The sequence below is a fragment of the Ursus arctos genome, unplaced genomic scaffold, assembly GCF_023065955.2.
Source record: "Ursus arctos isolate Adak ecotype North America unplaced genomic scaffold, UrsArc2.0 scaffold_3, whole genome shotgun sequence".
Taxonomy (NCBI): Eukaryota; Metazoa; Chordata; class Mammalia; order Carnivora; family Ursidae; genus Ursus; species Ursus arctos.
The window spans coordinates 10,107,705-10,134,115 of NW_026622985.1; the positions used below are offsets into that span (position 1 = coordinate 10,107,705).

A 26,411-nucleotide genomic window follows, 5' to 3' on the forward strand; every position below is an offset into this window, starting at 1 on the left:
GAAGGCAGACGCTTAACAACTGAGCCACCCAGGCGCCCCTTTTGGCCTACTTTCTTATCCCTGTTATAAAAAGCAGTTGCAGGAAGTTGGCTCACTTGAAATTCCTGTCTCTCCAGGATCTTTTTTTTTTTTTTTAAAGATTTTATTTATTTATCTGTCAGAGAGACAGAGCACAAGCAGGGGGAGCAGCAGAGGGAGCAGGTGGAAGCAGGCTTCCCGCTGAGCAAGGAGCCCGATGCGGGGCTCGATCCCAAGACTCTGGGATCTCATGACCTGAGCTGAAGGCAGACACTTAACCGACGGAGCCACCCAGGTGTCCCTCTCTCCAGGATCTTGACCACACAAGTCCTATTGCCCTGACCAGCCTCTCATGATCACAAATCCTCTTTTTTCTTATTAATTTTATCTGGCTTTTCCAGGTGTTTTTTGTTAGTGTGCCCCATGCTGTTTCATGACAGCCAGAAGCAGATTCAACTACTTCCATTCTTGACTCTTTATAATCCATTCCACACACAGCAGCAGGAACATCTGGCTAAATTTTGATCAGAACATGATGCTTTCCTACTCCAATAGCTTCTTATCACATTTAGAATAAAATCCCAACCACTTTCCCTGACTTACAAGATGCTGGTCCTTGCCTCTCTCCCCAGCCTCATCTTATACCCCACTCCCATCCCTCACACATGGTTATTCTCCAGCCACAGTGACCTTCCTGCTGTTGTGTGAGTCGGCCAAGCTTGGCACACTCAGGCCCTTCATACTAGCTGCTTCCTCTATCTGCAACATACATCTAACCAGGTCTTCGTGTATCTGGTCTCTCAGTTCATGTGACAGCAACTCAGAAAGGACTTCCTGGACCATGGCCATCTACATTGGCTTTTCTCCGTCACGTACCTCATGTTACGATGTAATATTTCTTTCGTGTTGCTTATTTTCCCTTGCAATTGTCTCATTGGTTTATTTTTTGTTTTGTTTTCTTATATGAGAGTATAAGCTCTAGGAGGCAATATCTTGTCTTCTAGTCTTGTGACCAGATTGAAGCAGGCTGATACTGTACACGTGTGGGATGAATCCACCCAGCTTTGAAGGCCGAGACAAAGAGAACAGAGTAGAGGCGGACAAACAGCATGGCCCCAGGCTTGATTTTAATATCTGCTCAATCCACATGCTATTTCTGAGCATTTGCTTTTAGGAGTTCCTTGTTTGATTTAGAGGGTTAAATACACTCTCCACTCTGAATAAATAACCCCAAACTCTTCAGTTGCTGCCATTTTCTATTTAACTTCTCTGTGTGGCTATAATCTTATAAGTGCTCATTACATCCATTCAGGAAAGTAAACAGACCTGAAAATCAAGGAGAGTTTTCCCTGGGTGAAAATAGCTTCTAATGACAGCAAGAATAATAAAAAAGAGATCAATCAACATGGCAGTCTTCTTTTAAAATTTTTTTAGTTGACATTACGTTTAATATGTATTTCTCTCCATTTTCCCTCCTCATTTTAAAATTCTGATAGTAAAAAAATAAATAAAAAATTAAATACATAAAATTCTGACAGCAACTGTATTTTCTAAGATTTAGCATGTTCCGATCAGCAAAAACATGTTTTAAGTTTGAACTTGCATAAATTTGAAAAAATCATGTAAGATTTTAATGCAACATTAACCACAGAAATAAATTTAGCATTTAAACTATACACTAAAGGATATTCTTGCTCTCAAGTGCAGGTAACTTCAATTACTTCTCACGAATGTCCTTTATATGTTAGTAGGTATCTACAGCAAGTAGGGCAATTTGGTTCTCAGTTACCTGCTTGCATAGAAATTTAAAGATGTGCATGAATTCTGTAGGAGCCGGGAATCTTCATTTCATTCACCAAGGTGCAATGTGAGACCCAGAACCCAACATTAGGTTTTGTTTGTTAGGAATAAGAGAACCAAACCATGACAGACTATGGACTCTGGGAAACAAACTGAGGGTTACAGAAGGGAGAGGGGTGGGGGGATGGGGAAACTGGGCGATGGGCATCAAGGAGGGCATGCGTTGGGATGAGCACTGGGCGTTACACGCAACTAATGAATCGTTGAACACTACATCAAAGACTAATGATATACTATATGTTGGCTAACTGAACATTAAAAAAAAAAAAAAAGAAAGAAGAGAACCAGGCTGGATGTATGCAACTGGAGTAAGCCCAGCCCAATAGCCATCACGCGTCTGTGTGCACCATGAGCTCCAAACCCCATGGCATTTCTTTCCTTTTTTTTTTTTTTCAACCACATGCCATTTCTATAGAGTTCCGCAAGTGTTTGTGAGATGCCTTGGCAGTTTTGCACATGCTGTTCCTTCTACCTGGAATGCCCGCCTCTCACTCCCCAAAAATGTCTCATCGCCCATCAAGACCTAAGTCCCACAGCACACCATCGGGGAAGTCTTCCCTCAGTATTCCGCTGCATTCTGTCCATACCTTGATTAGAATATTTATTTCATTGTATTGTCTTCTTCTACCAGCCTGACAGGTCTTACCTATCCATCATTTTTGTGTCCTTCCAGAGGTTTCTATTTCTGCTACAGAATAGATACTCAGTAACATTCCTTAAATTAATAATCAGCCATAAGAACTTCACCTGGCTTTCCCCATTAAGTAGTTCTCATTAATCCTTCAAACTTATCCTCCAGAAGTAGTAGTAGTTCATATACTTAGCTGAAAGACCAAATTAAATTTTTCGATAACTGCCTTCAGCCTTATCATCCAATGCTATAGATTTAAACTTTATTTTTCCTCTGAAGGGGAGGGGTTTTACTGATCACTTTGATAGACTCTAGAACACTCTCCCCAGCATTTATCCACAGCCATCTATACACAAAACCGATCAGTATCAGGCTCTGAAGGCAGATGACCTGCTTTATAGTCTGGTTCTGCCATTGACCAGCTATGAGACCTGGGGAAAATTACTTAACTTCTCCGTGCCTTGGTTTCCCCATCTTTAAATGGGGATAATAATAGTACCTATCTCATAGATTGTTGTGAGGATTGAGTTAATCGTATAAAATGTCTACACTGCTTGGCATAGTAAGTCCTACATATAAGCCTTATATACCCTATTATTAGCAGGTTCCAGGGACTGGTGGTGCTGAGAAAAATTGGATATGATTCCTTCCCTTGAGGAGTTCAAAGGCTCACAGGAAAGACAAATGTGCAAATAAAAGACAGTAGGATAGAGGTCTGGACAAAGGGGCAGAGAGGAAGGGGCACTTTCCTCTGGAGGCCCGGGGTGGGGGGTCAAGGAGTGGCCTGCAAGGGAGGTGCTATTTTAGCTGAGTCTTTATGGACGAGCAGGAGTGCTGGTTGGATTCTTCGGGAATGTATCTTTTAGGCAGATGTGAGCAAAGACAGTCTATGCGGCCATGTGAAAGCATGAGGGGCAGTGGGGGACAGCAGTTACCGAGAGTGGCCTTAACATAACGTCTGAGGTGTAAGGTACCGGGAGTGGAGCTCAAGCACATTGCACACACTACAGATTGTTTTATCCAACACCCATGTTCAACCCCCTTCTCCCTTCGCTCTTCGTACTATAGGGTTGGGGAACCGAAGCCCTAGATTTTCCCAAACAGGGGACGGCCTGTGACAGGTAATAGGGCTTTTGCTGGGAAGGGCTTCTCTTACAGAATAAAAATGCAAAGCCTTACAAGGAGAAGGCTTTTTGCCTTTCTGCTTTCTTCCTACCTGGAACTCGACTTTGAGGCTTTAAGACAGGAGGGTGAGAGCCATCTGCTAACGGTGATGTGGGAAGACCCAGAGAGCTCCAGTCCCTCGGTGCTATTCTCAGTAGCTGCATTGCCAGAACCACCTCCCTCTGGACTTCTTGTTGGTGAGAAATATCACAGCTGGCCCCACTTCCTCTAGCTTAGAGCCCCGTGCACCCGGAACTGACACTAGTGGTAAGCAATGCTGGGACAGCAGAGTCCTTGAACGCTCTGCATAGGACAGCATTTAGGGCTTGAAAGTGCAGATCTTCAGTCTAGTTATCTGATGTTTAACTTGAGAAATCAGTTCTCCTCAGTCTGAGCCTCATCAGGGAGACGTGGCAAAATCTGTTTTAGAACACCAACTTTATTTGTTTTTACTTATTTAAATTCGATGAGTTAACATACAGTGTATCATTGCTTTCCGACGTAGAGTTCGGTAATTCATCAGTTGCGTATAACCCCCAGTGCTCATTACATCACGTGCCCTCCTTAATGCCCGTCACCCAGTTAATAAAAAAAAAAAAAAAAAAAGGACACCAACTTGAACCACGGGATGCTGGATAGAATGCAGGAGGTCGGAAGCAGCGGACGAGTGAGAGTTTGCTAGGATCCTTCCAGAGTGAAGTAAATCTTAAGACTCAGAAATAATTTCGGAACTTAAAGTGGATTCTAGCTGACATTTTTAGACAAAAATAAAAACCATTCTGATGGTGCTGGGTTTCTGAAATGTTCTTTGAGACTTATAATACCTTTATGACTAAATGTTTAGAACAAGATGCTCTCAAGTTCTTCAGAAGAGAGAAGCCTTTTTTTTTCATGTACTATAAATTCCCGTGGCATCTTGTGTTATCCCCAGGAATGCAGTGAGGAGACCAGAAATAATTGGGGAGAATAGCCAGGACTGAAGGAACAAATAATTTAAGATTCATTACTCCATGCTACTGGTACTCTCCGTGCTTTAGACTCTGTTGACAACCAAAGTAGTAGGAAGTTTAAGTGCGATTCCATTTCTTTTACGTTGCTCTAACTTCAAAGCTGTACCGTTGCTCCTCTGTAAGGCCTGGGTCAGGGTGAATTAAGCCTAGGAAGTGGGTGGTGGAATTTAAGAGACAATGAACAAGACTTGCCCCCAAATATCTAATTACACTTTCTAGTTCAAGGCTGCTTGAAAAGTCTACATCAGAGATGACCTACTCTAAAGAATAAAGGAAGGAAACCTGTCCAAAGCAAGTGCCGCGGGTAGGAGTAGCACGTTCCCATCAGTAACAGCCTGATGAAGGTAAACTGAGGCTCAGCTTGAGGATGATTGATTTCTGAAATCTACACAACTCGTAACTGACCATGCTTGGATTTGAACCAACGTTTGTGTGGCTGCGAAGGTGTGGTTTTAACGCCAACATTATGCTGTAGCCCCTCCCGTGCCCTGAGCCTCCCTGCTTCCCAGCCCTCACAGAGAGCAGATCACACCCTCAAGCCAAAGCCGGAGAGTTAGCTGCCAGATGGGTTGTGACAACTTTCCGCCAGTTCTCCAGGAGACGACTCAGTCACGGCGAGGCCAAGCCTGACACGCATGTGGCTTTGCTGAGGAAAGTCCTCACCTGGCAGAGGGACACACATTGGGGAGTGGGGATGGGCCTGCATGAGACAGAACAAACCGTTCGATACTCCAGCAAGTTCTGTCGCACCGTGCAGACCAGGAAGATGGGAGGCACAATTAAGATTCATATTTATTTAAACCAAACAGTGTGTAACTCCCAGGGGTATTCTAGGGCTTAATGATTTCCCTGTCCCAGGAAACTGGCAGTTTTAGAATCTCTGGAACTGGTCTAGAGGGACACATTTAAAATTTGGCCCTCTTGCCTAAGGACTGCACACGTCGGAAGAGTGTAAGAACGCTTCTCTTCCTTCTCCCACACAGAGGTAGAGAGGGGCTGTCTTGCTTTCAGAGGCAGGTTCTGAACCAGATGAAGAAGCTACAGCAGGGCTACCGAGACCCCTGAGTTACAACCCACAGAGAACGCAGCTCCCTTCTAAGATCGGACAGCCATGAGCTTAGCCGCAGTCTGGGGCTCCAAGAAAGGAGGGCATGGCATGTGGGCTGGTTCACGGTCAGTGGTTCCCGTTGCCCACTTAGGCTTCTTCTCAGGGCCCACAGTACTCACCTCCGCCTGCCAGATGGGGTTCACGGTGTTGCCTATGATCTTGGATCTCCTCTCCTGTCCGTGGTGTGGGAGCGCAGGGAAGATGCTGTGCTTTCCAGGCTGAATGGAAATCTTCAGGTAAGGGTCTGGGTTGAAAAACATCCCTTTCTTCAACCCCATGGCCTGGAAATCTGTAAAATTAGGCACATTTTAATTTAAATGTGTTCTGGTGAGGGGAAAGATCATATCAGGCTTTACACAAGGAGAAAGGTCCATCTAAAACACGGAAAAAGTCTTTCCAATCTTCAGACTATTTTCTACCTCATTACAATTATGGACTGGTATGTCCACAGAGCCCATTATATGGAACACTTACTGGCATGTATAAAACCATTCTTTGTCAGAAATTAATACAACTGGTATTGTGGTCACTATGGGTTTTGAGACAGGATGGTTGGCCCTTCCAGCACTCCTCAGGAAGGTTGTGGTGAGGGCCTGAGGTCACCTCAGGAAACTTGGTGGACACTGAGGGAAGAAATCCAACAGAATATTCTATAGGTCTAAGTGAAAATTCCTCTGCAAAGTGGAGATGTAAGAAAACTCAGGGCTGTAGTCTCACAATGAATATAGTAGGTCTATCAGCCCCTGTCTATGCGGCAGAACCAAAATGGGAACCGATTCAAGGAAATTTTGTCTCCTTCCCCAGCCCCATGCTGCCCATCCTGCATGGTGTCCATGCAGGATTTCACTGAATTTTGGTTAATGAAGTTTCCTTTCAGGTTCTGGAAGGTAGTTGAGTAGTTTTCCAGGCTCCTGCCATTTCTGCAGGTTTGCACAAATAATTGTTATTTCTCAAGCATTTCAACAGGAACGTAAGAATGGCCAATCAGGAGTTGTTGGCTTTCTGCCATAGTAACACAAAAGAATTGAGTTTCTTCTTCCTTTTTCTTTTAACTTAGACACCTGCTAATGTCATCAACTGATCTTTTTTTTTTTTTTTTTAATAAAAGACTTTATTTTGAGGGGGGAATTGTAAGTTCACAGCAAAATTAAGAGGAAGTACAGATTTTCCCACATACCTCTTGCCTCACACATGCAGAGCCTCCCCCATTATCAACATCCCCCACTAGGGGCGCATTTGTTACAGCCGATGAAACTATACTGACGCATCATTATTACCCAAAGTCTATTGTTTACGTTAGCGTTCACTCTTGGCGGTGCACATTCTATGGGTTTTGACAAATTTATCCATTATTAGAGTATCATACAGAATATTTCTACTTCCCTAAAAAATCCTCTGTGCTCCACCTCCCCCTATCCTCCCCCACCCCCACCCCCAGGCAACACTGATCTCCTTACGGACGCCGCGTTTTGCCCTTCCCGTAATGTCATATAGTTGGAATCATACAGTATGTAGCCTTTCCAGATGGACTTTTTTTCACTTAGTAATATGCATTCCTCCATATCTTTCTCTGGTTTGACAGCTCATTTCCTTTTAGCAGCGAACATCAACCCATTATCTGCTTGTACTACTGTTTATTCAACCATTAACCTACTGAAGGACATCTTGGTGGCTTCCAAGTTTTGGCAATTATGAATAAAGCTGCTATAAACATCTGTGTGCAGGTTTTGTACAGAGTTAAGTTTTTAACTCATTTGGGTAAATACCAAAGAGTGTAATCACTGGATCCTATGGTAAGAGTATGTTTAGTTGTTTTTTTTTTTTTAATTTTAAATTTTTATTTATTTATTTTTTTGATGTAAAGTTCGATGATTCATTCATTGCATATAACACCCAGTGCACCATGCAATACGTGCCCTCCTTACTACCCAGTATGTTTAGTTTTATAACAAATCACCAAACTGTTTTTGAAAGTGGCTGTACCATTTTGCATTCCCACCAGCAACCAATGAGAGTTCTCATTGTTCTATATTCTTGTCAGCACTTGGTGTTGTCAGTGTTCTAGATTGTGGCCATTCTAATAGGTATATGGTGGTATCTCATTGTTTTTATTTGCATTTCCCAGGTGACATATGATATGGAACATCTTTTCATATGATTATTTGTCTTCTGTATGAGATGTCTGCCAAGACCTTTGGCCCATTTTTCAAGTTGAGTTGTTTGTTTTCATATTGAATTTTAAGAGTTCTTTATATATTGGATAATGTTCCTTTAACAGATGAGTATTTTGTAAATATTTTTTCCCAGTGTAGCTTCTCATTCTCTTGACATCGTTTTTTGTGGTGTAGAAGTTTTAATTCTAATAAAGTTCACCCTTTATCAATTATTTCTTTCACACACCACATCTTCAGTGTTGCAGCTAAAAAGCCATTGCCATACCCAAAGTCACGTACGTTTTCTCCTGTTACCTTCAAAGAGTTTTATAGTTTTTCATTTTACACACAGGTCTGATCCATTTTGAGTTATTTTTAAAAATTAAGATATACTTGACATAGAAGATTATATTAGTTTCAGGTATACACGTAATGATTTGTCTATTTGTATTCTATTTGTATGTAATGCAAAATGATTATCAAATAAGTCTATTTAACAGCTGTCACCACACATCGTTATAATTTTTTTCTTCTGATGAAAACTTTTAAGATCTGCTCTCTTAGCAACTTTCAAATACACAATACAATATTATTAACTTTAGTCACCATGCTGTACATTACACCCACATGACTTATTTGCTTTATAACTGGAAGTTTGTATCTTTTGACCACCTTCACCCATTTTGCCCAGCCCCACCAACCTGTTCTCTGTATCCATGAGCTTGATTTTCTTTTTTTCAGATTGCATGTAAAAGTGAGGTCATATGGTCTTTGTGTTTCTCTGAGTTATTTCACTTAGCATAATGCCCTCAAGGTCCATCCATATTGTCACAAATAGCAAGATTTCATTCTTTTTTATAGCTGAATATCATTGTACTGTGAATATATACCCCCCATTTTCTTTCCCCATTCATCCATCAGTGGACACTGAGGTTTCTTCTGTGTCGTGGCTATTGTAAATAATGCCCCAGTGAACATGGGGGTGCATATATCTTTTTGAGTTAGTGTTTCATTTCTTTGGATAAACACCCAGAAGTGGAACGGCTGAATCCTATGGTAGTTCTGTTTTCCATAGTGGCTGCACTAATTTACGTCCCCACCAACAGGGCACGAGGGTTCCTTTTCTCTACCTTCCTTGCTAACACTTGTTTTCTCTTGTCTTTTTGATCCTAGCCATTCTAACAGATGAGAGAGGATATCTCATTGTGGTTTTGATTTGCATTTCCCTTATGATGAGTGGTATTGAACATCTTTTTGGGTACTTGTCGGCCACCTGTATGTCTTCTTTGATGAGATGTCTATTCGGGTCTTCTGCACATTCTTAGATCAGATATTTTTCTGCTTAGTCGCATGAGTTCTTTATATATTTTGGATATTAACCCCTTTTCAGAGATACAATTTACAATGATTTTGTCTTACTCCTTTTCATTTTGTTGACAGTTTCCTTTGTTGTGCAGAAGCTTTTAGTTTGATGTAGTCTCATTTATTTGTATTTGCTTTTGTTGCCTTTGCTTTTGGTGTCAAATCCAAGAAAATCACCACCAACACTGATATCAAGGAGCTTATTGCCTATGTTTTCTTCTACAAGTTTTGTGATTTCAGGTCTTATGTTCAAATCTTTAATATATTTTGAGTTATTTTTTGTGTATGGTGTAATATAGCAGTCTAGCTTTATTCTTTTGCATGTGGCTGTCCTGTTTTCCCAGCATCATTTATTGAATAGACTGTCTTTTTCTCATTGTATATTCTTGGCTCCTTGCTGTAAATTAAATGGCTGTAAAAGAGTATGTTTATTTCTGGACTCTCCATTCTGTTCCTTTGATCTATGTGTTTTGTTTTTATGTTAATACCATAATGTTTTGATTGTTATAGTTTTGTAATATAGTTTGAAATCAGGAATGATTCCTCCAACTTTGCTCTTCTTTCTTCAGATTGCTTTGGCTTTTTGGGGTTTTTCGTGGTTCCATACAAATTTTAGAATTCTTTGTTCTATTTCTGTGAAAAAATGCCATTGGAATATTGACAGAGATTGCATTGAATGTGTAGATTGCTTTGGGTAATATGGACATTTTGACTATATTAATTCTTCTCATCCATGAGCATGGACTATCTTTCCATTTATTTGTGTCTTCTTCAATTTCTTTCATCAATGTTTTCTTGTTTTTGGTGTACAGGTCTGTCTTTCCTTAGTTACACTTATTCCTAGGTATTTTAGTCGTTTTGATGCAATTATAAATGGGACGGTTTTCTTAATTTCTCTTTCTGAGAGTTCATTGTTAATACAGAAACAGCAGATTTTTGTATTTTGATTTTGTATCCTGCAACTTTATTAACTTTATTAGTTCTAACAGTTTTTAGTGGGTTAAGTTTGGTGAAGGGTATAAGTTCCGGATATAGTTTTTTTTTTTTTTTTTTTTTTTGCACGTAGATGTCCAGTAGTTCTAGCACCATCTGTTGAAAAGACTGACTTTGTTCCATTGTATTGTCATTTGTCAATGATCAGTTGACTAAATTTATGTGGGTTTCTTTCTGGGTACTCTATTCTGTCCCACTGATCTGTCTATTCTTTCACCAATATGACGTTATCTTGATTACCATGGCTGTGATAAGCCTTGATGTTGAGTAAGTCAGTTCTCCAACTTTGATCTGCTCTTTCAATACTGTGTTGGCTATTCTGGGTCTTTTGCCTCTCTCTATAAATTTTAGAGACATTTAATCAGCACCCACAAAATGACTTACTAGGGTTTTAATTGGGATTGCATTGATTCTATAGAAAAATCAAAATCTTGACAATATGGAGTCTTTTAATCTATCAGTGTGTATATTTCTCCATCCATTCATTTAGTTCTTCTTTGATTTCATTCATCAGAGTTTTGTAGTTTTCCTCATACGGACCTTGTACATATTTTGTTAGATTTATATCTAAGCACTTCATTTTTGCAGGTGCTAATATAAAAAGGCATTGTGTGTTTAATTTCAAATTCCATTTGTTCATTGCTGGTATATAGGAAAGCAACTGACTTTTTGTTTATTAACCTTGTGTCCTGCAGTCTTGCTATAATTACTTACCAATGGATCTTCAGCACACATTTTCTTTTCTTTTTTTTTTTTTTTAAAGATTTTTTATTTATTTATTTGACAGCAATAGAGACAGCCAGCGAGAGAGGGAACACAAGCAGGGGGAGTGGGAGAGGAAGAAGCAGGCTCATAGTGGAGGAGCCTGATGTGGGGCTCGATCCCATAACGCCGGGATCACGCCCTGAGCCAAAGGCAGACGCCCAACCGCTGTGCCACCCAGGCGCCCCAGCACACATTTTCTTTACTGGGGCTCACTTAAACATGAAAAATGCCAGTTGACTGTCTATCTCCCAAAGACACTCATGTACTTAATTTCTGTGGTCTTAGATCTCTGACATTCATGGCCTGTAACATTTGTTGGTTGATAACAAGCTAAGGTAACAGTTTTCCAATTCTGTTCAATAGAGTCCTAGAGCTTCATGCCATCATGTCTCCTCAAAGACCACTTAGGATGGAATTTAGTGTGTGGGGCTCTGAGCTTTGTATATCATTTTAGGCAGGGTCATTCAGTTTTTCTTTGTACTTTTAATTTTGAAATTATTCAAAATAATTTGCGGTTAAGCAAATTATTAACCCAGAAGACGCAGAGGTTAAGCGTCTGCCTTCGGCTCAGGGCGTGATCCCGGTGTTATGGGATCGAGCCCCACATCAGGCTCCTCCACTATGAGCCTGCTTCTTCCTCTCCCACTCCCCCTGCTTGTGTTCCCTCTCTCGCTGGCTGTCTCTGTCTCTGTCAAATAAAAAAATAAAATCTAAAAAAAAAAAATGAAATTATTCTAGATTTACAGAAGAGTTGTAGAGATAGTACAAAGATTTTCAACATATCCTTTACCCAGTTTGCCCCATTGTTAATATATTACAGAACTATGATACATTATGAAAACTAAAAAAATTAGATTACTCAACTAAACACTATTAAGTTACATAGTTTATTTGGATTTTCACTGACTTTTCCACAAATGTACTTTTCTGAGCAGCTAGGTTTTTATCTGTTTTGCCAATTGAGCTTCACGTGAGATTTCATTTAGACAAAGTCTGCTGGCTGCTTCTCTCCCCAGGCTTTCCCCTACCTCCACTTTGTAAACTTTCAGATAATGCTAGTGATGATGGAGGCAAAGTGAAACTGTAGCTTTTCTTCTCATCATCTCAAAGGGCTTTAGCATCTGTTACTTATTGACTCCTCCAGTGTCCTTATGAGGTCAAGGAAAACGGAGCAGATATTTTTAACTTTTGTGTTAAATTAGATGAGGGATTAAATGAACAGATTGGGAAACTGAGGCACATAGAGGTGGAGTAACTTGTAGGTAAGAGTCAAATTGAAGTAGGTCTCCAGACTGCTGGTTGACCTTCTTATTGTCTCCATCGGCCTTCAGGTGAGCAAAACATACCTGAGAGAGAAAAGCTGATCAGTCTCCGACTTCCTTGCCCTTGGACAGTCTCATCAGAGCCAATGCTCTTAAAAATCTGTAAGAAGAAGGAAAATGGTGATGGGTAGTAAGGAGGGCACGTATTGCATGGTGCACTGCGTGTTATACGCAACTAATGAATCATCGAACTTTACATCAGAAACCAGGGATGTACTGTATGGTGACTAACATAATAAAAAAAAAAAAAAGAAGAAGAAGGAAAATGGGAGACAAGCAAAACAAGCATTGAAATAGATACTCACACTGCAAAACAAACATGCTTAATCACAGTTATTTCTCCAACTAGAGTCTACAAAGACAGCAGCGTTGTGATTTTATTAGGCTACTATTGACTAAAACAAGCTTCCAGCAATCTAATGTCTTTCCCAGTAACAGAGGTTCTGCTAGTGGGGATGAGGGGTATTTTTCAGAGTAACGGAAATCAACAAACACAATTACTGTAATATTAGAGGCTCTTTGTAACTACTTATGTAAACAACGTCTTTTCACATTCAAATTTGCAGACTATTTATTAAAGCAGACCCTAAGGCAATAGAATCATAGGTCAATAGATGTTCACTGTTGTAATTATAATGTGTTTCCATTTAAGCAAAGTATACTGTTAAACTGCTGTACCTCCATTTCTTCTGATCTGTATTATTATCTAGGGATTTCCAGGAAATTCTATGTATGAGGGAAGAGCCTGAGCATAGCATTAAGAAACTACTCTGAGGTCTCTTATTTAATTGCCTTCCTGGGAAATTTCAGAACATGATTGTTACATGGGTTATCTGTAGTCTAGTAGGTATTTGCAAGTCAGGTTGCTAAAATGTTTTATTTTCCAGCATTGCTCAATATATATCTACTAATGTAGTAATCAGAACATCTAAAGTCCTTGCTTCCATTTTCTTCTAGGAAAGTTCTACTCAGAAGTGATTCTGAATATTTATTCAAAGGCAGATTTACTATTTAATACATTGCATTTGCAGAAAATAATTTTTAAAATCAGAGTTAGTAAGCAAATTCATACAGTGTCCACTTTTTAGAAGATAATCTGTACCGAAGAAGGAAAAGATAGAAAACTCAATGACCTCTAGCTCAGAGTCTCTTTGTTGTAGGTCCTGTGGGCTGTTTCTCTTCCTATTGCCTTTCCGTATCCTTGATGCTGTTAAGAGTGTGATTGGATGTTACCTTCAAGCTGTTTTTATAAGACTTGGGTGTAACGACTGGGCACCACTAGGGCTCACAGCTTTGGCCCAGGAGAGTACAAAGGGATTTTTAGAATACTTCCTCACATTGAAGCTGGTGCCCCTGATGTGCCTATGTGCTTGGCTTCAGCAACTGTGGAAATCTCCTCTGTATGCTTCCTTTCAGACCTGTGCAAGGTGCATCTCAGGGCTGCTGGGCTGTTCAGCAGAGAATGGTCAGTGGCATAGGCAATGGATCTTGGCATCAAGTGAGATAAGAGACAGGTCTGTTCTCTAAGAGTCTCATTTGATAAGAAAGAATCAGAGGAAGACACGGCCTGGGATTGGTGGGTTGGGAATATGGACTGGTCCCAAGGCATTATCTCCCTCCAACTGGGAAAGCCTGATTCTTCTGCTCTGTGTTTGTTCTTCACATTGCCTGGCTGACATGGAGCAACAGAGGTCAACAAACAGCTCAGAAACTGCACCCTTGGGCTGGACCCCTCTCCTAACTCTTGAAGTGGCCAATCCAGGGAGGCATAAATCAAAATTCCTTAATGTAATTTTTTCTTCTTTGTCAAACCTATCTCCATTGAAATGAAGGCCTTAGGAGTTTCGGCAGGCTGGCCACAGCCCCTTATGCTGCAATACTTGCCAAAGTAGGACAATGACAGTCGTCTTCCTAATTCTAGTTGAAAGATGCCAACATCGAGCTTATCTCCGCAGAATGTAAGTTCCTTGATGACACAACAAAAACTATAATTTTCGTAGACTTGTACAATTACAAGTCTAAAGTGCGTGCATTCCAATTTTTTAAAGGTGTGGGATCAAACTACACATTTCATAGTAGGCTAACACGAGCTTACACGTGCAATCAGAACAAAAGATAGTATATTTGTTCCTTCCTGTTTAAAGCATACATATTTTGTTTCTTCATATTGAATTATTCCTCTGCTGGCTATTCAGGGTATTTACAAAAAGTCTCTTCATCTTTATGGCATCAAAAAACAGGTCTGTAGGCAAAGAGAGAAACGTATATTTTTCAGCATCACCTGAGCTCAAAGGGGAGACACACATTTAAAACCCCGTAGAAGTCTACTTAACTCGTAGCTTTTTGCTCACTTTATGTACAAAGTCATCTCGGCCCCAGATTGATGATATGAACATGGAGGCAAGAGTAACCGTGATAAACATTTTCCAGGAAGTAAAAATGTTTGCCCGTCTCGAGAAGGTTCTGCATCCTGACTTCTTGTTCATCTGTACTTTCCCTTAGTTCCCTTTGCTCTTCCCCATGTGTGAAGCCTCGCTGTTCCTCTAAATGCTGGGTGCTGGTCCTGGTGTCCCCTCTCAGATGCAGCCCTGGCAGTTTCACTGTTTCGCACACAAATGTTTCCACCACAAAGCCTCCTTGGCGAACGGTTTAACAGATTCAAAGCCGAATCTGTTGGTGGTGTTCGGAAGATCCCGTAGGGTACTGAGAACGCCCTTGGAGGTGAACTAAGGGGCTCTCTGGGGTTAATTCTGATGTATCTCTCCTACTCCCATTCTCATTTTCTCTTTACGTCTGCTGTTGGAAAGGCTGTCAGTATGAATCCGCACCACGGTTGCAGACTCCCCAGACACAATTCAGCGAAAAAAACAGAGTGGCGAGCAGGCCCCCTCTGCCTTAACCCTGCCACGTTCTTTAAATTCTACCTGTCCTTTCATGGTACCACCTCTTGAAGAGGTGGCTGCTTGCTGGAAACACACAGGCCTCAAACACACGGTCATAGAAGCATGTTGGCCTAGATCCTTCGTCTTTCAGTCTCTGAGAAAACAGGTGTCTCAGACAGGGGTGCTATCATTGCCAGAGGTAGGCAGGTGCGCCCCGGGGGCAAGGGTGCCCGCCGTGGAACATTCACTGTACTCACAGTGTTAATTCCTTAGGAACGATTTTCTATCTCTGACTGCTTTGGGCAACACAGGATTGCAGACAGGAGCACCCTGAGCGAATCCACTTGGGGCGAGGGGCTGCTGCGTGAGAGAGGGTAGGCATTTGGCTCCCTACGAAGAAGTGAGAGACTGTGTAAGAGGCACCGCTCCAGTGAGAACACTAGCTGGAAGTAAGCAAATCCTGGATGTTTCCTGATGATTTTTAGTTTTTCCAGCTATTTCTTTAAACGTAGTTTTTTGTGTAGTGCAGACTATTCTGAAAGCAGGGATAGAACAAACTCTACCAAATTCTAAGACATAGTTGAGTCATTCTGTTTGCTCTGGGACTGAGGTCCCTGACCTTAGCGTGCATCAGAATCACCTGAAGGGCTTCATAAAATACAGACTGCCAGGCCCCATGCCCAAAGGTCTGATTTTGTGGGTCTGGGGAGGGCCTGAGAGTCTGTATTTCTACCAAGTTTCAGATGAGACTCATGCTGCTGAGGGGACCACGCTTGGAGAAGCATCAGTCGTAAGCGTCTACTTCTTTCAAATGGTAACAGAAAGATGACTAAAATTGTCCCTAACTCTCATCTCAAACTGTCTTGATCCTGGTTCCAAGCACCAGAAGCAAGTTCTATGATGCCTTGGGCAGTGCTCAAGCTTGTACCTGTTAGGGACAAAAAATCCAATTCTCTGCAGATCTCACTTCCTTGTCTGGGTAACTATCACCTTGCTGGTTAGTCCCTCAGTCTGTGACGGGCTCTTCACTCTGCTCTCTGTGAGCTGATCATTGTTGCCTGATTCAACCTGCAAAAGGCACTCTTTTTTTTTTTTTATGATATATTTGTCACCATACAGTACATCATTAGTTTTTGATGTACTGTTCCATGATTCATTGTTTGCGTATAACACCCACTGCTCCATGTAATACGTGCCCTCCTTAATACCCTTCAACAGGCTAGTCCATCCCCCCACCCTCAGTTTGTTTCCTGGAGTCCATAGTCTCTCGTGATTCATTTCCCCCTCTGTTTACCCCCCCTTCATTTTTCCCTGCCTTTTCCTACCGATCTCCCTGCTATTCCTTATGTTCCACAAATGAGTGAAACCATATGATAATTGTCTTTTTCTGCTTGACTTATTTCACATTTCATAATCTCCTCTAGTCCCGTCCATGTTGATGCAAATGTTCGGTAATCGTTCATTCTGATGGCTGAGTAATATTCCATTGTATATATGGACATCTTCTTAATTCAGTCATCTGTTGAAGGGCATCTCGGCTCCTTCCACAGTTTGGCTATTGTGAACGTTGCTGCTATGAACATTGGGGTGCATATGACCCTTCTCTTCACTATGTCTGTATCTTTGGGGTTAATACCCAGTAGTGCAATTGCTGGGTCATAGGGTAGCTCTATTTTCAACTTTTTGAGGGACCTCCACACTGTCCTCCACAGTGGCTGTACCAACTTGCATTCCCACCAACAGTGTAAGAGGGATCCCCTTTCTCCACATCCTCTCCAACAATTGTTGTTTCCTGCCTTCTTAATTTTTGCCATTTTAACTGGTGTAAGGTGGTATCTCAATGTGGTTTTGATTTGAATTTCCCTGATGGCTAATGATGTTGAACATTTTTTCATGTGTCTGTTAGCAAAAAGCACTCTTTTGCACTCACTGGGCACAAGTGGGGCTGCCGGCTGTATGGCCCAGTGACATGTTTGCTTTGGTCAATACAGTAATAGAGTTTAAAAAAAAATTAGTTTCCCGACATATTTTTAAAAATTAAACTGTTTATTTAAAATGTGCTGTTAAATTAATGGAATGAACCTAAAACCTCACAATTTATGATATAATATAAAAAGACAATTTTCCCTAAAATGATCACTATTTATTTTTTAAAATTTCCCAGGAATATTAATAACAAGTACTTTTCAACAACTTACAGTGAGAATCCTCATTTGGTTTTAAGATTCTGTATGATTATGAGTCAACAATGTTAAGTGCTTTGTGATACTTCTTGGGACTAATAAAACAGATTCAACTAAGCAAAAATAAAATAATAATAATAATAATAATAATAAACTATGGGTTTCAGACTTTTTCAGGATATCCAGCAGTAAGCAACTTAAGTTGAGAAACACCATCCCAGGCCTTCTCTCTGGAGCTGCCTTCATCAATCCTAAGACGCTCATTGCTTTCCATGTTAATGCCATGAAATCTGGGTATGGCTAATCATCAAGTGTCTTATCATTGTAATCGGAAAGCTTTTTTCCAGCATGGTGGTATGAAAATCAATATGCATCTGAATATCCATGGCATTTTAGGTTCCATGGAGTGTGATACCAACCTGGCTCCCTGGAAGCTCTTGGTGTGTCTGTATGTGTGTTTATGGTGTGTATGTATGCACACGAGTATGCGTGTACTCGTGTGTGTATGTGCACACATGTGTGCGTGTGTAGGCATGCACGTACACACATGCACTGTAATCATTCACGCACACATGTGTGTACATGTGTGCACACATACGTGTGTCCATGAGTACGTATGCATGTATTTTTTACTTTTTTCTGTTTCATTTAAAATAATTTGTGAGGTGAAATTCACATAACATAAAATCGACCATTTTAAGTGGAACAATTCAGTGGCCTTTCACACCTTCACAATGTTGCGTGACCACCTTCCATCTGCTTCTTAGACATTTTAATGACTCAGAGTAAAACTCGTACCTTACGCCCAATAAGTAGTTTCTTCCCATTCTTCTCTCCTCCCCAGCCTCAGGAAACCTCCAATTTACTTTCCGTCTCTGTGGGTTTCCATGTTTTAGAGATTGCGTATAAATGGAATCATACAATATATGGACTTTCGTGACTGGATTCTTTTCACTTAGTATAATGTCTTTGATGTTTGTATGAATCCGGGCTCTTCAGAAAAACAGAACCAACAGGGTGTGGGCATGTACGTATACACACATAGAACAAGGAACTGGGTCATATTTATGGAGGCTTCCCTCTCTTACGTATTTCCTACTATCTGCGGTTAGCAAGCTGGAGACTCGCGAGAGCTGATGGTGTGATTTCCAGTCTGAAAGCCAGCAGACTCAAGACCCAGGAAGGGCTGGGGGTTCAGTCTGAGTCCAAAGGCGGGGAAAAACGGATGTCTTAGCTATTCAACGGAAGGTTAGGATTGGTCTAGTTAGCTCTTCCATTCATAGGATGAGGCCCACCAACATCAGGGAGGGCAATCTGCTGTACTCAGTCTATCAATGTAAACGTTAAGCTCATCCAAAAGTACCCTCACAGGAAAACCCACAATACTGTTTGACCAAGTATCAGTGCACCCTGTGTCCCTATCAGGTTGACACATAGAATTAACCATCACAAGGTTTCTCCAGGTGGTAGCACTGACCAACATATTAATCCTCTTTATGGCTGAATAATCCACTGCATGTATATGCCACAGGTTTTTTGTTGTTGTTGAAATCCTGTCAAATTATTTTTTCTTAGCATTGAGATATAACTGACATATAACATTGTTTGAAGTTTAAGTCGTACAATGTGTTGATTTGATGCACGCATATACTGCAAAATGATTACCGCCATAGTGTTAGGTAACACCTTCATGTCATAGGACTATTAAGATCTACTCTCTTAGTAACTTTCAAGTTCATAGTATAGTATTATTAACTATAATCACCATACTTGACATCAGATCCCTAGAACACTATTCACCTTATAATTAAAAATGTATATGCTTCGACCAAAATCTTTCCATCATCCCCCACCTTCCCACCCATGGTAACCCCACTCTACTACTCTCCGTTTCCATGAATTTGGCTTTTTTTAGATTCCACATATAAGTGGAATACCATACAGTATGTCTCTTTCTCTGTCTGACTTATCTCACTTAGCACAAGGCTCTCAAGATCCCTCCATGTTGTTGCAAATGGCAGGATTTCCTTTATTCTCATGGCTGAATATTATTCTTCATATATCTATATATCTATATCTATACTTATCTCACATTTTCTTTACCTATTCACTCATTGATGGACACTTAGGTTGTTTCCATAGCCTGGCTACCGTGAATAATGCTGCTATGAACATGGCAAGGCAGATATCTCTTCAAGATCCTGTTTTCATATTTTTGGATATATACCAGAAGTGGGATTGCTGGATTATATGAAAATTCTATTTTTAATTTCTTAAAGATTTATTTTTTTTTTAATTTGTCAGAGAGAGAGGGAGGGAGGGAGAGATGGAGAGCATGAACAGGGGAGTGGCAGGCAGAGGGAGAAGCAGGCTCCCTATTGAACGAGGAGGCCAATGCCCAATGCGGGACTCGATCCCAGGACCCCGGGATCATGACCTGAGCTGAAGGCAGGTGCTTCACTGACTGAGTCACCCAGGCGTCCCCTATTTTTAATTTTTTGAGGAACTTCATACTGTTTTCCAGAGTGGCTGCACCAATTTACATTCCCACCAACAGTGCACAAGGATTCCTGTTTCTCCACATCCTCACATTTATCTCTTGTCTTTTCGATGATGGCCATTTTAATAGGTGGGGTGATAGTTCATTGTGGTTTTGATTTGCATGTCCCTGATGATGAGTGATGTTGAGCATCTTGTCATGTGTCTGTCGCCCATCTGTATGTCTTCTTTGGGACAACGTCTATTCAGGTCCTCTGCCCATTTTTAAATTGAACTGTTTGTCTTCTGGCTATTGAGGTCCATTAGTTCTTTATGTATTTTGGATACTGACACCTTATCAGATACATGATTTTCAAGCACTTTCTCCCACTCTGTAGGTTGCCTTTTCATTTTGCTGACTTTTTTTTTTTTTTTTTTTTTTTTTTTTGCTGTGCACACGTTTGATGGGTCCCACTTATTAATTTTTGCTTTGTTGCTTGTCCTTTTGGTGTCATAGCCAACATATCCTTTCCCAGTCAAGGTCAAGATGCTTTTTCTCTATGTTTTCTCTGAGGAATTGTATGGTTGCTGGTATTTCACTTAAGTTTTTAATCCATTTGAGTTCATTTTTGTGAATGGTATGAGATAAAGTTCGAATTCACTTTTCTGCATATCGTTATCCAGTTTCCCCAGTACCATTTATTGAAGACATGATCCTTTCTACACTGAGGATTCTTGGCTTCCTTGTCAAATATTAGTTGACTGTATATACAAGGGTTTATGTCTGAGCTCTTGTTTCTTTTCCATTGGTCTATGTTTCTATGTGTATGCCAGTGCCATGCTGTTTTGATTACTATAACTTTGTAGTATAGTTCAAAATCAGGAAGTGTAATATCTCCAGCTTTGTTCTTTCCCAGAATTTCTTTGACTATTTAGGGTCTTTGTGACTCCATATGAATTTTAGGATTGTTTTTTTCTATTTCTGTGAAAAGTGCCATTGGAATTTTGATAAAGATTGCATTGAATCTGTACAATGCTTTGGAAAGTTATGGACACTTAATAGTATTAATTCCTCTGCTCCATGAACATGGAATATCTATTTTTTTGTGTCTTCTTTCCTTTCATCAAAGCCTAGTATTTTTCAGTGTAAAGATGTTTTACTTCTTTGGTTAAATGTAATTCTAATTATTTAATTGTTTCTGATGCTGTTGTAAATGGTATTTTTTCCCCCTTATTTCTTCGGCACTTTTTAAAAAAGATTTTATTTACTTATTTGACAGAGAGAGAGCATAGCAGGGGGAGTGGCAGGCAGAGGAAGAGGGAGGAACAGGCTTTCTGCTAAGCAGGGAGCCCAATGTGGGGTTCAATCCCAGGATCCTGTGATCATGACCCAACCCGAAGGCAGATGCTTAACCAACTGAGACACCCAGGTGCCCCACTCTGGCATTTTCTGATAGTACATAGAAACAACTGATTTACATATGTTGATTTTGTATCCTCCAACTTTACTGAACTCACTGATTGATTAGTTCTAACAGTTTTCTGGTGTGTTCTTCAAGATTTTCTACATATAAAATCGTATTTTAAAAAAGACCATATCATTGCAAACAAAGACAACTTTACTTTTTCCTTTCAAATTAAGATGCATTTATTTCTTTTTATTGCCTGATTACTCAGGCAGGCTAGGACTTCCAATACTATGCTGAATGGGGTAAGTGAGAATGGGAAAGCTTGTCTTATCCTTGATATTAGAGGAAAAGCTTTCAACCTTTCACTGTTGGGCTTTCACTCCGGGCTTGTTATACACAGCCTTTATTACATTGAGGTACGTTCTTTCTCTGCCCAATTTGTTGTATTTTTTTTTTATCATGAAAGGATGTTGTATTTTATCAAATGCTTTTTCTGCATCTATTGACATGATCACATGATTTTATCTTTTATTCTATTAATATTTATTTTACTTAGTGATTGATTTGCATATGTTGAACCATTCTTGCCTCCCAAGGATAAATCCCACTTGATCATATTGTATGATCCCTTTAGGGTACTGTTAAATTCTGTTTGCAAATATGTTTTTGGGAATTTTGCATCTATATTCATCAAAGACATTGGTCTGCAGTTTTCTTTCTTATAGAGTCCTTCTCTGGCTTTGGTTTCAGGGGATTACTGGCCTTGTAAGATGAGTTTGGGGGTATTCCCTCCTCTTCATTTTTTTTTTTAAGTTTGAAAAGCACTGGTGTTAATTCTTCTTTAAGTGTTTGATAGGAATAACCAATGAATCCATCTGGTCCTGGGCTTTTTTGAGGGAAGGTTTTGGATCACTGATTCAATCTCCTTACTTGTTATTGATCCGTTTAGATTTCTATTTCTTCATGAATCAGTTTTGATAGGTTGTATATTTCTAGGAATTTCTCCATTGCTAGGTTATCAGATTTGTTGATGTATAAATAATCGCAGTAATCACTTATTTCTGTGGTATTAGACTGTCTCCTCTTTCATTTCCGATTTTATTATTTCAGCCTTTTTTTTTTCTTAGGCTTTCCGATTTTATTATTTCGGCCTTTTTTTTTTCTTAGGCTAGCTAAAGGTCTGTCAATTTTACCTTTTCAAAAAAATTAGTTCTTAGTTTTGTTAGTCTTTTCTACAGTTTTTGGGTCTTTTTATTTCATTTGGTTCTGCATGGATTTTTGTTGTTTCTTTTTTCCGCTAACTTTGGGCTTAGTTCTTTTTTCTGCTAGTTTCTTTAAAGTGTAAATTTAGGTTGTTTATTTCATCTTTTTTATTTCTTAATGTAGACATTTATCACTATAGAAGTCCCTCTTAAAACTCTTTTGCAGCATCCTACAGGTTTTGATATGTTGTACTTCCATTTTCATTTGTCTCAAGGTATTTTTAAATTTCCCTTTTGATTTCTTCTTTGGCCCATTGGTTGTTTAAGAATGTGTTGTTTTATATATAGGTATAGATAGATAAATAGTTGCTATACGTTCTTGGTAAATAGACCCCTTTGTAATTATATGATGACCTGTGTTTCTTATTACATTTTTGGCATGCACAGTGATGAAGGTCAGCCATGGGGCTCGAGGCTGGCACCTTGCACTTGCACAGCTGCAGGGGCCTGGGCTGGCTGCTGGTGTGGTTTGCAGGCTCTGGTGAAGGGGCAGAGAGAGTTAAGAGGGACTCTGGTAGTTTGCACTGGCAAACACAAGTACATATGGGGCAAAAGCTGATCAAATCTGGAGCTGTCCTGCCACAGCTGAGCTGGTCGTTAGTTCCTTTTACAGTGGCGAAAGCTGCTGGGTTTGTCTGTGGGATTACTCTTAGGATTTTTGCTCACGATGTTCACGAAGTTTCTTAAATGGACTCCATAGCTTTCCCAGAGCTGTTTCTGTTCATGGATAGCTAATCGTTGATCTTCGTGGGCTGACGGAAGCTAGAGTCTCCTATGTCACCACTTTGATGACATCACTCCCACAGTTTGTTTCTTGCTCTGGTATTTAACCAAAATATTTATACACGTGGTGATAAGCAGGTGTTCTATTGGGTGGTGACAGCTCAAGCCAGAGTCTGTGCACCCCTTTCTCCGCCAGCTCCTCCTCGGTGTGTGGCCCAGGGCAAGACCTTCAACTCCTCTGATTCTCAGCTTCCCTTTCTATCAAATGGAAGCCAGATCAGAACCTACGTCTCTGATGCCCCCGAGACCTGAATGAGGTGGTGCATACGAAACGCTCAGCACAAAGGCTGGCACACAGTAAGTGCTCTCAATTAGGCCCGTGTTGTCATTTATACTGTTACTTATTTCCGAGCCTCTGACCTTTCATTGTTAAGTATTACGTTAGCAGATTATCTAATATTTGATTCTTTACTTTTCGGTGAAGAACGTGACTCATGAAGAGGTCGATTGGCGGACCTGCTTGGCTGGCTGTGAAAAGGAGACGTGACCAAAAGATAGTCTGAAAGCTGGGTCCAGGCCTTCTATACATCTGGGCCAGTGTTCTGCTCAGCCGGACTCTCATAAATCCACACCTCGGGTCAACAGCTGCATTGTCTGCTATGCCAGGCTCATCTGGATTAATTTAATATACGTGCAATCTTGTCCATATTTTTCTATCCTCAGTTTTCCAACAAATTCATGTCAAGCTGCTATTTTAATCATTTTGTAAATAACACCTGGCCATCCTGAAATAAACAATAGAAGCAACCGTGCAGTAAGCTTATGTCAGCTTCTGGACCCTTCAGTTGGCCCAGACAGCAGATGAGCACATCTCTCTTAGCGTGGAGCTGATCTGAGGGACCACAGGCCTGGCATGAAGGGTGATGGGTTGAGATTAGGGGTCACAGAGCTGCAGTAGGCAGGGAGGTGGGGGTGGGCAGAACTTCTGGAAGGGTTCCATCAGAAGATAGGGGAAGCGTGTAAGGCGTTCTGAGCCTCTCCCTGGTTACTCTGTGATAAGGCTGGGCTAGGGCAAGTACGTGGCAGCTCATGGGGAAGGAAAGATGGCAGCACTGCTTCTTCAGAGGCCACGCGCATCCCTGGGAGTGAACATCCACATAATGTGGGTAGTTAGGGACTCCAGGTTGAGTTGGCTTGGCTTGTCTCTTTTCTCCTCCACCTTCAACCCCCCAATACTGGGAGGACTGAAGGGGCCCTTTTAAGCCTTGTGGCAGGCAGAATTCTAAGAAAAGCCCCAAGGTTTTCTGCCCCTGGTATACCAGCCCGGCATAATCCCAGGGACGGATCCTGCAATTAGGTGATGTGATATGTCACAGTTGACTTTGAGAGGGGGAGATAATATGATGTATCCAATCTAATCACATGAGCTCTTTACATTTGGGTCTAGAGGCCAGAGAGAGAGAGAGGGAGTCAGAGTTTCAGAGTGAGAAAGATTTTTGCACTATTGCTAGCTTGAACAGCCACCAAGGGAATGGGAACTACAACCACGAGGAACTGAATTCTTCCAACAAGACTGAGGTCGAAAGCAGAATTTCCCCCTGGGAACTCCCAGACGAGAACTCAGCCTGGCTGATGCCTTGATTTTGTATTTACCTGCAATCCACTGAGCAGAGAAGGCAGCCATCACGTGCTGGCTTCTGACCTCCAGAACTGTGAGCTACTAAGCGCTATTTTAAGCGCCTAGCTTTATGGTAATTTGCTATACAACAATAGGAGACTGATACAACCTTCTTCACTCTATTTCCTCTACGAGCCAGAGCTCATTTTCAAGACATTCGTTTGCCTTGTGAGCAATATCTGCCCTATCTTAGAACCAATGGATGTACTTCTCCTGAGCAACCATGGCCAGTTTTCACCCCCTGGTAAACCGTGAACTGTATAACTGGACTCGTTCCTCTGTTAGCAAGGAGCACACTCACCTGACCCAGGAGCCCCACTCTTCACTGGTTAAAAGTACATGCTTGTGTATTCTCTACGTAGCTTGAAATCCTCTTGGGAGCAAGGCTGGGTATGTGCATGTCCACACACACACACACACACACACACACACACACACACACAATTTTCCCCGTGTTTCCAGACTCTTATGACACTTTGTAGGGGCAAGAAATAGACAGCTCATGATTAACTGGAGCCATTGCTTTAAATTTAAAATACCTGGAAAGGTATTTGGAGGGTAAAGACAAACATATTAATTGTATCGTTTGGAAATATAACTAACCTACTGTCTTAAAACGAATTTATGTTTCTCAACTTTTTGAAAATACGTATGTGTGCATAAAACATCATATAGTATGTAGAATAATTTATATTGTGTATTATAAACATGCATATGTATGTGCCTGCGTATATGTACATATGCATAAATGTATACAACTTACCTCTCTAGTCTCCTTGAATGATAACATCCCCTTAAGTAACAATCCTTTCATGACCCTGTGTTCCTCCCATATCTGCAACCTCCCATATCTGCTTCATGCACTGATAGACCATCCGTTTACTAAGCCGAACCATGCCAGAGTATACTCAGGGGAAGGAACTCAGGGAAAGGTGCCATGAAAGTACACCCGGGGGAGAATGGCAGGTGGAGACGTAGGGCCAGGGGGCTGCTGTGTGTGTCACACAGGGAGGGCCACCTGCAATCTCTCTCTCGTGACCGTGGAGTGCCACGGGGGACTTGGCATCTTCTGTTAAGGAAGGCGGCAATGGATTGCTTAAACACTCTACAGTTGGAGGCATGGCCCAGGTTTGCCCTGGAGGCTGAACACTCCTGAACTGGGCATCTCTGGATGAGGTGGAATGAGCCAGGGAAGGAAGGGGAGGAAGGAGGCTGTAGGCGGAGAGACCTGCCACGGCAAAGGCAGACGGATGCAAACCAGCCTGGTGTTCTGGGAGCCACAAGCATCACCCCATCCCTGAGCTGGAAAGCGTGGTGACCCCGAGACTCTGCAAGAGTCAGGAAATGCAGGCTGGTGTTGCCATGTTTGGGACATTTCAATTAGTTTATGCTTTATTTTTATTTCATTTT

The 26,411-nt window shown here is 41.1% G+C and overlaps 1 protein-coding gene across 1 annotated transcript in view; it reads right to left on the reverse strand.

Annotated features, from left to right (window-relative positions):
- HECW1 (HECT, C2 and WW domain containing E3 ubiquitin protein ligase 1) overlaps positions 1-26,411 on the reverse strand; it is a 436,937-nt gene that overhangs the window by 138,448 nt on the left and 272,078 nt on the right. The window contains exons 5-6 of the mRNA XM_026502740.4: positions 12,411-12,486; positions 5,911-6,080 (exon numbers count right to left, since the gene is read on the reverse strand). Of these exons, the coding sequence (XP_026358525.3) occupies positions 5,911-6,080; positions 12,411-12,486 (246 nt within the window). The remainder of the gene's footprint in view (positions 1-5,910; positions 6,081-12,410; positions 12,487-26,411) is intronic.